Source organism: Stenella coeruleoalba (assembly GCF_951394435.1).
Source record: "Stenella coeruleoalba genome assembly, chromosome: 5".
Lineage (NCBI taxonomy): Eukaryota > Metazoa > Chordata > Mammalia > Artiodactyla > Delphinidae > Stenella > Stenella coeruleoalba.
Window position 1 is genome coordinate 49,045,692 of NC_137150.1, and position 14,925 is coordinate 49,060,616.

At 45.2% G+C, this 14,925-nt stretch overlaps 1 protein-coding gene across 1 annotated transcript; it reads left to right on the plus strand.

Moving 5' to 3' along the window:
- Window positions 1–750: 750 nt before the first annotated feature.
- Window positions 751–14,681, plus strand: CLDN11 (claudin 11). The gene is made up of 3 exons (XM_079923149.1): window positions 751–1,166; window positions 4,719–4,883; window positions 14,099–14,681. The coding sequence occupies exons 1-3, from the start codon at window positions 941–943 to the stop codon at window positions 14,329–14,331; spliced, it is 624 nt and encodes a 207-aa protein (XP_079779275.1). The 5' UTR covers window positions 751–940; the 3' UTR covers window positions 14,332–14,681.
- The last annotated feature ends 244 nt before the right edge of the window (window positions 14,682–14,925 follow it).

Genomic DNA, 14,925 nt, shown 5'->3' on the forward strand with positions numbered 1-14,925 from the left:
GGGAAGCTGGGGTGAAGTGAGAGTAGCATCGACACACACACACACACACACACACACACACACACACATATATATATATATAGCTAGTGGGAAGCAGCCGCATAGCACAGGGAGATCAGCTCCGTGCTTTGGGAAACCTAGAGGGGTGGGATAGGGAGGGCGGAGGGAGGCTAAAGAGGGAGGGGATATGGGGATTTATGTATGCGTGTGGCTGATTCACTTTGTTGTACAACAGAAACTAACACAGTACTGTGAAGCAGTTATACTCCAATAAAGATGTATTAAAACACAAAAACAAAAAACAATCCTGGGCCAAGGAGGAACTGTACTGGGCGCTCTTGGGAGTACCACGGTCCTTGCTCTCAGCTGGGAAGGAACAGGGAGAAGCTGAGGAGGGATGGAGCGAGAGACCCAGAGATAGGATGAGAGAGGGGCAGCAAGAAGAGAAAGAATTCGCAGCAAAATAGAACTCGCGCCTGACGCAGGCCCTCTTGTCACTGTCCATTACTTGGACCTGGATCGAATTATTTTCTTTCGAAATTTTATTATTTCCAACACTAACCGTGCGACGCTCGCCGGCGGGGCGGCGGGATCACCCCCTCCCTAACTCTGCTTCCCTCCACATCCCACTCCTGACCCCGCCCGGCGATTGGTCTGCTGGACCCGGGGCCGTCGCGGATTGGAGCTCGCCGGCCGGGTCTGCGGGGTTTAAAGAGGGGGGCGGGGGCGCGCTGCCCAGCCGCGCTGCTGTCCTCGCCGCGCGCCCGTCGTGCAGCTGGGCTCGCTGCGTCTCGTGGCTTCCCGCCTCCTCCAGCATCCCGCATCTCGCCGTCGCAGGCCAACGGCTTGCCAGCGCGGGAGAAGGAGGGCCGGGTCAGGCGCCGTCGAGCCCGGGCGCAGCTAGTGAGGGGAGAGGCGCAGGGACTCCAGGGCGGCCACGATGGTGGCCACATTCCTGCAGATAGTGGGTTTCGTCACGAGCTTCGTGGGTTGGATCGGCATCATCGTCACCACGTCCACCAATGACTGGGTGGTGACCTGCGGCTACACTATCCCCACCTGCCGCAAGCTGGACGAGCTGGGCTCCAAGGGGCTGTGGGCCGACTGCGTCCTGGCCACGGGGCTGTACCACTGCAAGCCCCTGGTGGACATCCTCATCCTGCCGGGTAAGGACCCTGCCTTGCAAGTGGCTGTCCTAAATAAACCCTTTCCTTCCGGGCAGACGGGGGAGGGGAGCATTAGGCAGCGTTCACAGAATCGTCTGGGGGCTTGAAGACTTTGGGGCATCTTTTGACACCTTCAGTCCTACTTTGTTGAGGAGGAATTAGGTAGCCCTGAACTTAACCTCTCTCAGCCTCAGTTTTCTTATCTGGAATTTGGGATGACAGTGGTGGCCACTGGCCGAGTCACCCTGAGAAGGTAATGAACTGAGACATAGACACATAGTTGGAACTCCCTACATATTAATTACCGTAGCCTCACCTGCCGCGTGCTCCCACTGTGGGTGGATCAGAAGTACTTCATCCCCTGGCCTCCTCCTTCAGGCGCCCCGCTTTCCCTGTTAGAATCCACCCGCAGAGGCTGGAGGAGGAAAGAGAGAAACAAAAGCATTCCAGCTATCCGAACAGGCGCAGGCTGAGTTTCCCAGTCCTTGTGGGACGGCCGAGGTGTCCTGGCCAAGTTAGGGCCCTCCTACCTGCGCCCAGTCGGTTCCCACAGGCCCCGGGGCCTGTCCCATTTCCCCTACCCCTTGCCCCCGCAGTGAAGGGCGTCGGTCCTCGGGCCTGCCGAGATTCCCCTCCCAGTCTCCGCACCCTGGGGTCAGAGAGGGAAGAACGGGCGCCCCTGGGAGGGCCCACTCACCTTGGGAAAAGAAGCAACTCCGCGGGTCGCCCCCTCCCCTACGGCTGTGCCTCAGAGTGGGGAGGGGAGGGAAGAGTTGCCTAGTTTCCACCTTCCCCGATGCCAGCCGGTGCTGAATCTTAACTTGCTGCCCTGTTGAAAAATTCTGGGCAAGTTTCAATTCAGATTTAAACCTCGAGCCAGTTGGATGATTGACAAGGTCTTCGGAGCCCCTTCAGGTTTTCTGCTCGGAATCTTGGCTTATCCCGGCCCAGGCCTAAGCACGACTGTCTCGCTAGCCTTTGAGGATGGTGCGCCTTTAAAGGCCTATCCCGGTTTCCTTAACAAGTGGAGTAACTGGGCGGTAGGCCGGAGTAACTGGCCCCCGAGGCCGCCAGTCTGGGAGACTTTGGCTTTGGCCTTCTCCTGGATGAGCTTTTCTCTCCCGAAGACTGTCCCTCTTTAAGCCTCACCTCAAGTGCTTCCTATTTCCAGGTCCTTGTAGTCGGAATCTATCGCCCTTCCTCCTTGCCACCCTGGTATTTGACCCCTATCCCCGTCAGTGCACGTTTTGACTTTTCTGTTCCTTGTTTGTGAGTCAAGTTCTCCTAGCACATTTTAAATTCCTCAGAGATATAGATAGCATCCTACCCTCTTTGCATCTTCCCCTGCACCTGGCACTGCCCCTGACACACAGCAGGTACGCACAGTGTGTGCCGGTCCTGCCCTCCATTTTGGACTTTCAGAATGACAGAGGTCTGGGGAACCCAGATGTGGACCCACCTCCAGTTAAAGCTGCCGTTGGTCGACCTGGATCAGACTCTGGGATGCAGTGCTTACAATCCGAGTGCTTTGCGACAAGTTCCTAACCTCTATGAACCCCGGTCATCTTCTTTTAAAAATTAAAATGAAACCAACCCCCTATCTTTCAGAGTTGTTTTGGGGATTAAATGAGATGACAAACGTAAGCCTCCTTAGATGGAGTAGAGGCTCCGTAAATGGTAGCTATATTTTTTATTAAAAGCCGGGCATGGTATTTTTAAGAATCTGACTTGAAGCATAAAATTACTCTCTGCTTCCTTCCTCCTGAAATTAAATTTGCTGAGCATTCGGTGACAAGTGGTTTATTTTTAGAGAACATAGACCATCCTACAGACGGAGTACACTTTAGGGAGGGCCTAATCCTTCCTGCGGTCCCCTCCCTCACACTGTAGGTGGGGACGGGGACAGATCTCAGTCTCCATCTTTAGATTCTCAAATGTGGCCTTGACACCTAGCATGTTCACAGACCGTGCCATGAATTTCAGAATCCGGGTGGCTAGCTGACTCTCCTTTATGTCAGCCCTGGTTCTCTGACCAGTCGCAGGGGCTTAGGGCTGAGGTCAGAGGTCTTGCCTCAGACCTCCTGTGGCTCCTATCTGGGGGTCTTCAAGTCAACAGATACTTGATTGATTTATTACCCTTAATTCAGAAGAAACTGAGTTGGGCAATTGTTGGGAGCGTGCCCTTGTGGAGTCTGAATTCTCGCAAAACACAACTTGCTAAGAGGCAATCTTGCAGTCGGGTCTTGGTGCACGGGTAGGCTGGCCACATTTGGTGTGAGGGTCCTGCCACAGGAGGCAGAAGCTGGGGCTTGTTTTTGGGTTTGCCATTAACTCTGCTTCCCCCAGGTCATTAGCTCTACTTTCCTCTGAGTCAAGAGGGAGAGTTACAACTCCCCGACCCCCTTTTTTGAAGGAGGGAGAGTGTTTTAGTGAGAAACGATACATTTAAGTGTGTCATATTCTCCCAGCATCTTGTCAGATTTATTTTACATAAATATTGCACATATTATCATCTGTTTCTTAATAAAGTAGCTACCTGGCATTTTATTTGACAGTATAAAGTTCAGGTAGCTTTGCTCCACTCTTATTATTCAACTCGTTAATTCCTTCATTCATAATTGTATGTTTACATCATCTGTTGTGGGCACTGTGTTAACTCCATGAAGACCAAGGCAGGTGTCTGTCTTCTAGGAATCCATGGGGCTGGAGAGATGCCTTTATGGAAAATGGACCATTGTGGAAGCATGCCCAGGGCACAGTCGGGGAGGCAGGAGATGGAGCCTGACCATCTATAGGGGACAGGATTCATGAGCAAGCAGTATCTGGGGAGATATCAAGAGAGGAAGCCTGAGTCTTAGTTTAGTCTAGTTAGGGCCACATACTGTTTATATACAATGTGAATTAAAAGCACATGATTAAGGGACAAAATCACCTAGTACACCTGGAGATAAAAGTACTGCCTTGACACAGAGTAAAATTAGGAATACCAGTAATAATAGCTGACCCTTTTTGCAGTACTTAGCATACGCTAGGCACTGTTCTGAGCACTTCATGAATTAACGAATTTAATCTTAGTTGAGTTCCATTGGAGAGATGTAGGTACTATTATTATTTTTACTCTGTAGGTGAGGAAAGTGTCAAGACACTTGCCCAAGGTCACACAGGTAGAACATATCAACAGCAGGCTGGGATCAACACAGACCATCACAGAAGAATTCTTCAAAGATTTGAATTTTAATCTGAATTTTTCACAAGGTGATGTAACAGTGTAATTGTACTCTTGGCCTCTTCATCTCGGAAGCTTGGATGAGTGGTCTAAACCAGGGATCCCCATTCAGTCTCTCCAGCCCCCAACCTTCCTTTTTTTTTGTCACTGAGTCACGTTAAAAATTGAACATGCAAAGTGATCTTGGACAATATTTAACATATTATAAGTCCTGGAGTGGGACAAGAGGGAGGGAGAGGTAGATGGTGCTGGATTCCCGTGAGGCAGGATTGAGGATCCACGGGGACCCATGGCCTAACCCACCCTGTCTGCACTCTTGTTCCCAGGCTACGTGCAGGCTTGCCGAGCCCTGATGATCGCTGCCTCAGTCCTGGGTCTGCCGGCCATTCTCCTGCTGCTGACCGTTCTCCCCTGCATCCGAACGGGCCATGAGCCTGGCGTGGCCAAGTACAGGCGGGCCCAGCTGGCTGGCGTTATGCTCATTCTTGTGGGTAAGACAGCTTTCTGTAGAGCACCCCAACTCCCAGCGAACCTGAAGAATCTCGGGTCTTGCTGCTGCTTCATCGAGTTCAAGAGACGTGTGCAAGGAAGGCATGTGAATCCACTGGGGGAAGAGCCCCCCACAATGTGTATCCCTTTATGTTTCTTGGGCGGTTGATGCAGAGGGATAAGTAATGTCTGTGGGAATCACTGAACATAAAAGTAAGTTAAGGGACTTCCCTGGCTTTCCAGTGGTTAGGGCTCTGCACGTCCACTGCAGCGGGTGCAGGTTCGATCCCTGGTCCGGGAACTGAGATCCCACAGGCCGTTCGGCGCTGCCAAGGAAAAAAAAAAGTTAAAGAAAACAAACAAAAAGGATTTTGAGGGTGTGCCTAAGAGAGAGAACAGAAGGCAGAAGAGAGTTACAGGAAAGCTCTCCACTCAGGCCTCATGATAAAAATCCCTTTTTGGAAGCACCTGTGTCCAGGTCCCACTGCAGGTCCATTGAGTCAGAATTTCTGGGCATTAGACCAGGCAAAGATATTTTTTGAAAGCTTCCCAGGTGACTCTTGAGTGCAACCAGGATTGAGAACTTCAGTTAACATATAAAGAAAGACCAGAGAAAGAGGAGGGCAAGATAAAAGTAAGATGCTGAGGGTGGTAGATGACCAGGTGATGATTCCATCTTTCATTCAGCAAGCATTCACTGAGCACCCGCTGAGTGCTGGGCAGTATGGTAGGCACTGGGGATACTGGAGAAAAGAAGGTAGTCTGTGCTTTGAGTGTACTTGGACATCTTGATGTACTTGGTATACTTGCTCATCTAAAAAAGGTACACAGGCTGTGCACACACATAGGAAGGCACCTGATCCAGACTGGAGGAGTTTTCCAGAGCAGAGGACGCTGGCGATGAATTTTGAGAGCTGGATAGAAGGTGATTAGGTCATGGATTGGAGAGAGGGGCAGCTCAGGCCAAGGACATGCCATGTGCTTGTTCGGTGTTCCTGATTACACCTGCACACGGGGGTCTTGATTTAACAGCCTAGGGAGGGTCCTTCTAGCTCTACTCTCTGACATGCATTTTAAGAACAGCAGCTCTTATTGCCAAGTGTCCCGAGACATTGTGAGGAGACATTGGTTTGCATATGAGTTAGATATAAATCATGTTCTCCTGGGACAGGACATTTCCATCCCCAAACTGGTATCAGACCATGTGTTTGAGGGGGAAAGGTAAGGAGCCAGGGTTCTGTGTGGATCAGTGCCACTTAGTGATGGTCACCCACAGTGACACTGGTGAGGTGAGGAGCCATGAGGCATAGGGGTGAGGTTTCCCTTGATTGCAAAGGGTTGGAGGTTTTTAGAGGCTTGTGAAACCATGGAGAATTCAGAGGAGGGGCTCGCGTGTGCATGTGCATGTGCGTATGTGTGTGTGTGTGTGTGTGTGTGTGTGTGCGTGTGTGTGTGTTAATAGGAGTGAAAAGACCAGAAAACCTCTGTAATTTCCAGAGAAGAATTTGGGCGTGGCCATTTTGGTTCCCGCCACAAAGAATTTGTGTGGGAGTGCCCCACGGAACACAAAATCAGCATCATGTGCTTCAGTCAACTCACAGGGTCCTTCCTTGTAGTGCTTTTCGATGGCCAGATCTTTGCATCTGAACTCCCTTTCCAGTAGGTTGACAAAAGCTCTACAATTAAACTGGTTTGCAGCATCCAGGTGAAACCCTTCTCATCCCAGATATTTGCGGTTGTTTGTAACTTTCCTCACATTCTTACAGAAGCCCCAGAAGGCTTTCTCGTTAGCTCTGAGGATCCCAAAACCAAAGGATGGGTCCGTTGTGTTGAGTGTTCATCTTTAGAAATCCTAGCCTTCCATATGAGAGTCACAGAATATCCACAAGTAAGAGAATACATGAGAAACCCCAAACCCAAACCTGTAGAAAATAAAGATATAAAAGCAAAGTCACAGAGACAAATTGGTATTTAAAAAACCCCTGAAAACAACTTAATTGTCCAGTTGAATATAATGATTATTAAAAAAATAACAACCCGTCGTTTGAAACTTCCTAGACGAATTAAATACTGTTTTTCTTCATCTTTTTCAAGTGGGTTGGTGGATGCAGACAGAATCATAGAGAGGAGAGTGAGAGTGGTGGGCAGGTATGGGTGTGAGCTCCTCAGTCTTTGTTTGCTGCCCAGAGGGAGACGATGGACGGGGCATTGAGTGATCTGACACCCCTTCCCCCAGGGAGGCTGCCCCTTGCCCTCTTGTAGCCTTGCATCTCCAGTGGTACTTGCGTCCTCTTTGATGGCTCCTGTCCGGATTTGTTTCTCAGTGGGTCGCGGCTTGCCTTTGGGTTGGATGTTGTTTAGACTGGAACAAGCTCCCTTGCTTGCTAGATCTGGAAATGTAAAGCTCATTGTCTCAAGTGTGGCACCTGCTGGCCTCCCCTAGGTCTTCTCGGCAGGGAGCCCGTGTGCCTTGTTTCCCCTGCCTTGTTTCCCCTGCTGGGCAGTGGGTGGGAGGAACAAGAGAGAGTGAAGCCTCCCTTTGTGTGGCTCAGGATGGGCTTCTGTCCTAGGGGTCACCAGAGGTGCTCCAGTTGAGGTGTGGTCCCCTTCCAACGGGGGCCAGGCACACTGGGGTGTGGGAGCCTGGGAACCGGAAACAGTGTCAAAGCTAATCTTGGGATGAAAACTGTAAGCACTTTTAATGAAAATCAGTTCTTCCTGACTCTGAAAACCTTTATTTTTCAGAAAGCTTAAAATAAATTATGTCTGTGGTACAACAGCTTATCTTCTCAGGAGTCTGAGTTCAGTGTTGTGAGGATTTGGTTCCTGCTGTGGGGGAAGGAATGGGAGCCCGAAACTGCCGACTTCTTAAGCTAGATGAGTAGTTCAAGGCGCAGTGGGCGCCTCAGATCCAGGATGGAGCAGAGGCAAATCTAATTCTAACCTATGGCTTTTCAAGAACCCCCGCTGAGGCAGGAGGTATCTATGCCCTGAGATGCTTCATCCTATCATGTGGAGTCAGACCAACTGTACTAAATCTTGGACCTACCGCTTTCTAGCTGTGTGAATGGGGCCAGTTACTTAATGTCTCTGAGGCTTTATATAAAATGGGGACAATACTGCCTACTTCTGAGGTTGGTAAGAATAGTGAAATGATGTATGCAAGTTATTTAACGTTCATGGTGTCTGGCGCCCAGTAGGTGCTCAACAACTGGTTGCTACCTTATAGATGTTGTTGTTTAGAGGAAATAGAGAGCTAACCTAGAAGGTAACTGGGTATTCCTTCCATCACATCTAATTTCTGCAGGGTCATCTCCACACGTGAAACTGGTAAGGAGAGATGACGAGCTGTTCCTGGAAACACCAGGTCACATCCTGGTCTAATGGAAATATTTTCTTTGCTTACTTTGTAAAAACCAGAGTGTAGGGATCAATAGTTTGAGTTTTGGACTTATTCCATTATGAAAAGTCATGATAAGCTACCCAACTGAAAATGCTCAAGCTTAGTTCTGATTCAGTCTACTTCTCATCTCACTGTAAGTTACAAAGTCCTTGATTTGGGTGTTTCTTGGGGAGATGGGGTAGGGAATGGAAGGAAAGGAAATGTATTTTCCTTCCTAAGTGGAATCCTTCGTCTTCTCTCCTCCTTTTCAAAAGTATGGCCTCAGGAATCCAATATTTGTATTGGAAAAAAGGTTTCAAAAGTATGGCCTCAGGAATCCAATATTTGTATTGGAAAAAAGTTTGCAACTTGGAACTTATAGGCTAATAATGAAAGTGCCGTAAAATAAAGGGTATATGCAAATGTGGGAAAAATTGAGCTTGTCACACACAGAGAATCGGATGTCCTAGGGGGATTGGGAATCCTTGGGTGTGAAATAAACAGTGATGCCCTTAATCCCGGAGTACTGAGATAATAGAAAAAGTCTTCTTTCAAACTCATTGACTTTACACAAAGTTCCTAATCTAAATCAAATTTCATGTGGGTAGAAGAAAGGATGTAGCATCTTAGTATGGTTGTGGCTTAAAATGACCTTATTAGTAAAATTGGAGGAATTAACTGCTTTATGGGGTCTTTCCTGTCTCTAACTTCAGTGTTTTTTAAAAACTTAACAAATAACCACGAAGCTGGCTTTTAAAAAAGGTTGTAGGAAAAAAGAGATAACGATGTGTGGAATAGAAATAAAGGGGAAAAAGGGCTGAAAGCAGGCCAGGAAAATAATGTACTCAGATATTCCATTGACTTGATGATTGTTGTAAACATTAGATCTTCATAAAAGTCATTGCATAGAGGCCTGTGTCCTCTGGCGGCTGTTTTCTTAAGTCAAACTTTAGACAGTGACAAATGGAAAAAGGAAAGACGAAACATTTTGTGGTTTCAAATTATAAGGAAACAACAAATACGTACGACTCCAACCAACAGCTGGTTAGAAATCTGATTACTTGCTGTCTTGAGTTAACCGGATTCTTTGTGAAAAGCTAAAGTGAATTGCTAGTTAGATCATATGAGATAATAGCATCAATTGCGGAAGATGGCGTTCGGTGCACTGTAAAATGTTAAATGGAAGGGGATTTTAAAAAAAGGTGTTGTGGAAAATTTGAAGCATACGCAAAAGTAGAGGCTAGTGTAATGAACCCAAACTCATTCCCAATAATGATCAACTCACCTTCAATCTGCTTCGTCTCTGTACGTCTACTTTTCTCCCAGTCCCCAGATTTTTTTGAAGCAAATCTCAGATATCAGATCAAGGGAGATTTTTTCCAGTATTACTAATGTAAGTCAGAGTAATTTAAGTTATTTTAATGAAAATATTGCTTTGTGCTGGAAACGATGCATTTAAAAGTTGTTTCAATGCTTAGTACTGAAGGTGACGAAGCCTGAAAACAGAGGTGCTCATTGGAGGAAGGAAGAAATGTCAGGGTCTGCTGCTCTTCTGTCTTTCTGGGCTTCTTTGTCTGTCTGTCCTTCTCTCTCTGTCTCTAAGTTGTTACCTCCAAAGCCAAACACACCTGTACCAATTTTATTTAACTTCATCACATTTATTTAACTCCATGTATTACCCTGTGTCATCTAATCCCTAAATAGATGAAAAGCTACACTTACATTTCATGTTTGCTCTTAAACTGCCTTCCCAAGTATTTTCTGTGTTTGGCTACATCAAGATCATTGCTAACTTTTAATAAGGGTATTTCCTATCAACTAAAGAACTGATTGTATTAAATTATTTGAAATTTATCCAGAAGGGCAAACAATTTTATTCTATGAGGAGCAAGGAATTCTGCTTGTGAGAGGACCAAGTCCAGATGAATCTATATCTACACTGTGAAGCTTTCTTCTCCCCTTCTCCTTCTTTTGTTTTTTCAGATGAAGATATCCCTAATTTTCACTTGCTAGTCCCCCACAAGTGGCAGAATTTTTTCCTCTTGTGCAGTTAATTATTGCATCTTCTGAAGTTAGAAGAGGAGGAACAAATTGAAAAATCTAAGTGTTAAAATTCCCCGTCCTGGGCTTCCCTGGTGGCGCAGTGGTTGAGAGTCCGCCTGCCGATGCAGGGGACGCGGGCTCGTGCCTGGTCCGGGAGGATCCCACATGCCACGGAGCGTCTGGGCCTGTGAGCCATGGCCGCTGAGCCTGCGCGTCCGGAGCCTGTGCTCCGCAACGGGAGAGGCCACAACAGTGAGAGGCCCGCGTACCGCAAAAAAAAAAAAAAAAAAAAAAAAAAATTCCCCCGTCCTATTTTTAAGACTTAATTTAAAAATGAATTCTGATGACATAAAAAGAAATGAAAATTCCCTTTACCTTCCTTCAATGTTCTTTACCTTATGGGTAACTGTGACTTTTTAAGAAAAACATTTTCTTTATTTTCCCCAAATATGGAGAGAATCATTACAAACTCTTTGTATGTGTGTGTGTGTGTCTGCAAATAGCAATAATTCTAGCAGGCCTCCTATGTCTTTAAGAAAGCCAAAAATTACTGCCAGTTCTATTAATGTGTCACATCTTTCAGCTGAGTATGATATGACTTGCATTTTTAACTTTACTGATTAAAACTAGTAAATCAGTAAATCTCCTTTCCCTTCAAACCATGCTGAAATTGAGTAAACTTCTTTTTTTAGTTTTTAAACATTCTTCGTTGTGAGTTCAGTTGAAGGTCACAGTGAACCTCTCATTCCCTTTATGTTGTGTGGCAGTCTGTCATCTTCTAGTGGTTTTTGATGTGGTCCATCTTTGAGAGCCACAGGAATTCCACCCAGCGTTCAATTATCTACTAGGAAATAAAGAGCCTGCTGGTGCTCATTTGCTTTGTTTTGCATGGACTGTAAAAGAAGGACATCTTTAATGAGGTAAATCATGAGCTTGTAGCTTTGAGTGTGTTAAAGTCACATTCAAGTTTTATAATTTTGGAAGTCAGTTTTGGTGTGGATGAGGTGGAGAATAGACTGGAAATGAATCTACCTCTCATCTCTCCATCTGTCTGTCCATCCATCCACCCATTCACTCACTCAGTCCTATAAGTTCATTATTTAAATGTTCAGACATTTTAATGATTTTTCCTTTTTCTGGTAAATTATATAGGAATGAAATCTAACAAAATCTCTAAAACATTCAAAATCAAGAGTGATAATTACTTTTGAATAGCGAGCCTGATTCTTTCCCTACGTGAAGATAACCTTTGCTTAGGAAAAGGGAAAGAATTCAGTGAAATTAGAGGCAAACTTTAAATCTTATTCTATAAAATCTAAACCAACCTGCAAGTTAAGTGAGGTTTAAATGAAATGTGGAGAATGCTTTTGTTTGTGTGTGTGTGTGTGTGTGTGTGTGTGGTATATATAAATACAAAGTAATTGAAAAACATAAAACTTAATTTGAACCATAACCTGTTTTGAATCCAGTTAATAGTTTATAGGAAAGATCAATTGGATTGAACCAAGTCAACTGGGAATCAAATCTTTTTTTTTTTCCCTATGGAATTCGGCTTTTCCCTCCCCACCTTTCCCTCTAATCAAGCTTGGGTGTTTGGAAGCCCTTGCTAGGTTGCTGTTTTTGCCCGTATCAGAACGTATGCCCCTTTTGGGCATCTAGGGGTGTGTAGCTGGATTGTATCTTGATATGAAGAATCTAGAGCAATTCTTTCTGGCTCAAACACTCTAGAAAAAGGTTGTACCCCTTTCACGATAGAGAAAAGGCTTTTCTCTGTGCCTCACTGAGAGTATAACTATGACAATAGCCAAGCAGTTCTCCAAGAGTGCCAGATTTGGAATCTGTGGCCAGAGGAAGAGAAAGAAAAAAATTGTATCTTAAGTATTCAAAGCCCTGCATTGGAAAGGGAAGGTTCCATCAACCAGATCAACTGGTGTTCTTGAGAATACTCTATTCACAGAAGGAAAATACATCTTCTTATGGTATCGCATATAAAACTATTACAGAAGCTGGCATGATGGTGCTTTACTCTTTAAGTGAAGCTATTAACATATGGACAGATTTTAGCTTCTTAGATAATCTATCAATATATAAACTGCTTAAATATATGAATAGTTCACAGTTAACGGAATGAATTTAGGCTGTTAGAAAGCCAGTTGGAGCAATTCAAAGCCCCCAAGTTCACTTTCTTACTTCTGACTTCCACTTGGGATCTATACTTTTTTAGGACAGGAATCACATCTATTTATATATATCTATACACATCTTGTGGGGATGGGCTTAGTGTGTTGTCAACAAAACCTTATGTTACAATCTACACAAGTGCAATGAGATAGTCTAAAAGGTCTTTCAAAATGCGTAAGACTTAAATCTTTTCTTCAGTTTAGAACTAATGTACAGGGCTGTTAGATTTGAGTGCTATGTTAAAGAAAAATTACATTGTTTTCTCTGTGGGCATAGAAGTAAGTTAGAAAATTACTCTGTATGAGCAGAAAAAAGCTTGCTGAGTTGAAAGTGACAAGGGTACCCCTTGTAGCAAACAGTGCAATGCCCTGCCGTGAACGTATCAAAGGTTTTATGACTAACAATTAGAAACATTATTATTATTATTACTTTTTGGTCTGTCAACTTTCATGGGCCATCCCAACCTACATCTTTAACTAAAATTTCTGTCCTGCTGTAGTTGTGAGAGATCAGATGATACCAAAAGAAGAATGGAGTTACTTTGCCTAGAGCATTGTTATGTAGTACATTAGCCACTAGCTACACGTGTTCATTTAAATTTAAACTAATTAAAATTCAAAATTTGGTTTTCAGTCTCACTACCCTCATAAGAAATGTTCAATAGCCCATGTAGCTTGTAGCTACCCTATTTGACTTGCTAGTGTAGAGGTTTAAAATGTTTTTTCAAGTCTTTATAGGCTCCTGCCTGCCCTGTTTTGTTACTTTGCTTGGGAGGAGGGGAAGCACTAAATGATGTAGAGGCTATTTCTTATGGTGATGACATTTGTTGTGATGGGTCACAACCCTTGAATGGGTAGCTTCTTTTACTCTGAGAAGTGTTCATGTGTGTATGGAGATTTTGTGACTGTGAAACAGCACAATACAAACTCAGACTCTTAGCCGATACTCCACCGAGGTCTGGCAGTATTCACCACAGCAAGAGAATTTTCATAGCTTCTTCTGGTCTTTGTACTATGAATTGACCAAACTGAAAGAATAGAGTGGAAATTGGAGTGGGCACTGTCTTGTTTCTCATTTTTGAATAGCTCAGGTCATCCAGTCATTCAACTGGTATACACTGAGCACATACTCTGTGCTTTGTACTGAGCTAAACTCTGACTTTACAAACGTAAGACATGGGCCCTGCCTTCAAGGAACTCAGAACTTGGAATGGGAAGTAGACATATAAAGAGATAATTATAATGCAATTAGGTAAGTGTAAGAGTAGAATTATAATTATAGGTATATAAAGTCAAGATATATAAATAAATACAAATACATATTTTTTGGACTTAAATGATTTATTTCTAGGTTTTTACATCAGAGTTCTTTTGTCTCCACCACCTGTTGAAAAAATTAGGACCTAGCAGTTTGGTACAAGCTTTTGATCAGCTTATTCCATAGATTCAAACCTTTAAGTTCTGATTGCCCCTGCGGGAACAGAGCTGAGTGTATTGAGTTTTTGGAGTTGGTTGGAAGCCAGGGGGGTGTGTATGTGGAGTGAAGGGGAGCCTGCCCGCTGCTGGTGTGTGATGGGGATGCCCAGTCACAGCCCTCTCCATGTCTCCCCAGCTCTCTGTGCCATGGTCGCCACCATCTGGTTTCCTGTGTGCGCCCACCGTGAGACCACCATCGTGAGCTTTGGCTACTCCCTGTACGCGGGCTGGATCGGTGCTGTGCTGTGCCTTGTGGGTGGCTGTGTCATCATCTGCTGCGCCGGAGATGCCCAGTCGTTTGGTGAAAACCGTTTCTACTACTCTTCGGGCTCCAGTTCCCCCACTCATGCCAAGAGCGCCCATGTATAAGAGAGCTACCAGCCTGCCCATGGAGGTGCTATAGATGCTGGGCCCATGGCCCTAGGTTTGCTTGCCACAGTGAGGGGGTGGGAAGCCCACTCCTCTGCCAGGCTCCAAAGCCAACGGTCTAGAAAAGCATCCTGTCTGGCATTTTGTAGTCTTAACACCTCCTCTCCTTTTGTTGCCTTAAGAGAAATCTTTAGCTCAGATGCCACACATTTTTTCCATGGTTTTGCCCACTATTAGCTCTTTTCTGGGCATTCCTTTGTCATATATATATATATATATATATATATATATACACACACACACACACACACACACACACACACACACACACACACACACACACATATATATGGGAAAAAAAATTTCCCCCTCTCTTTAACTTTTAAATATCTTGCAAACATTGCTGAGTTGGGTGTGGGGAGAGAAATAAAAGACACTTTCAAACTGTTACAGATGACAATGGGAGCCTCATAAACATGCCTCTCTGTTCCCTCCCTCCTCTCTCAGCTCCAAGGTCACTTAGTTATAACCAATAGAAAAAGATAGAATTGGGAACACGGGGTGGGGAAGGGAGGGGAATTGTGGCACTTTCCC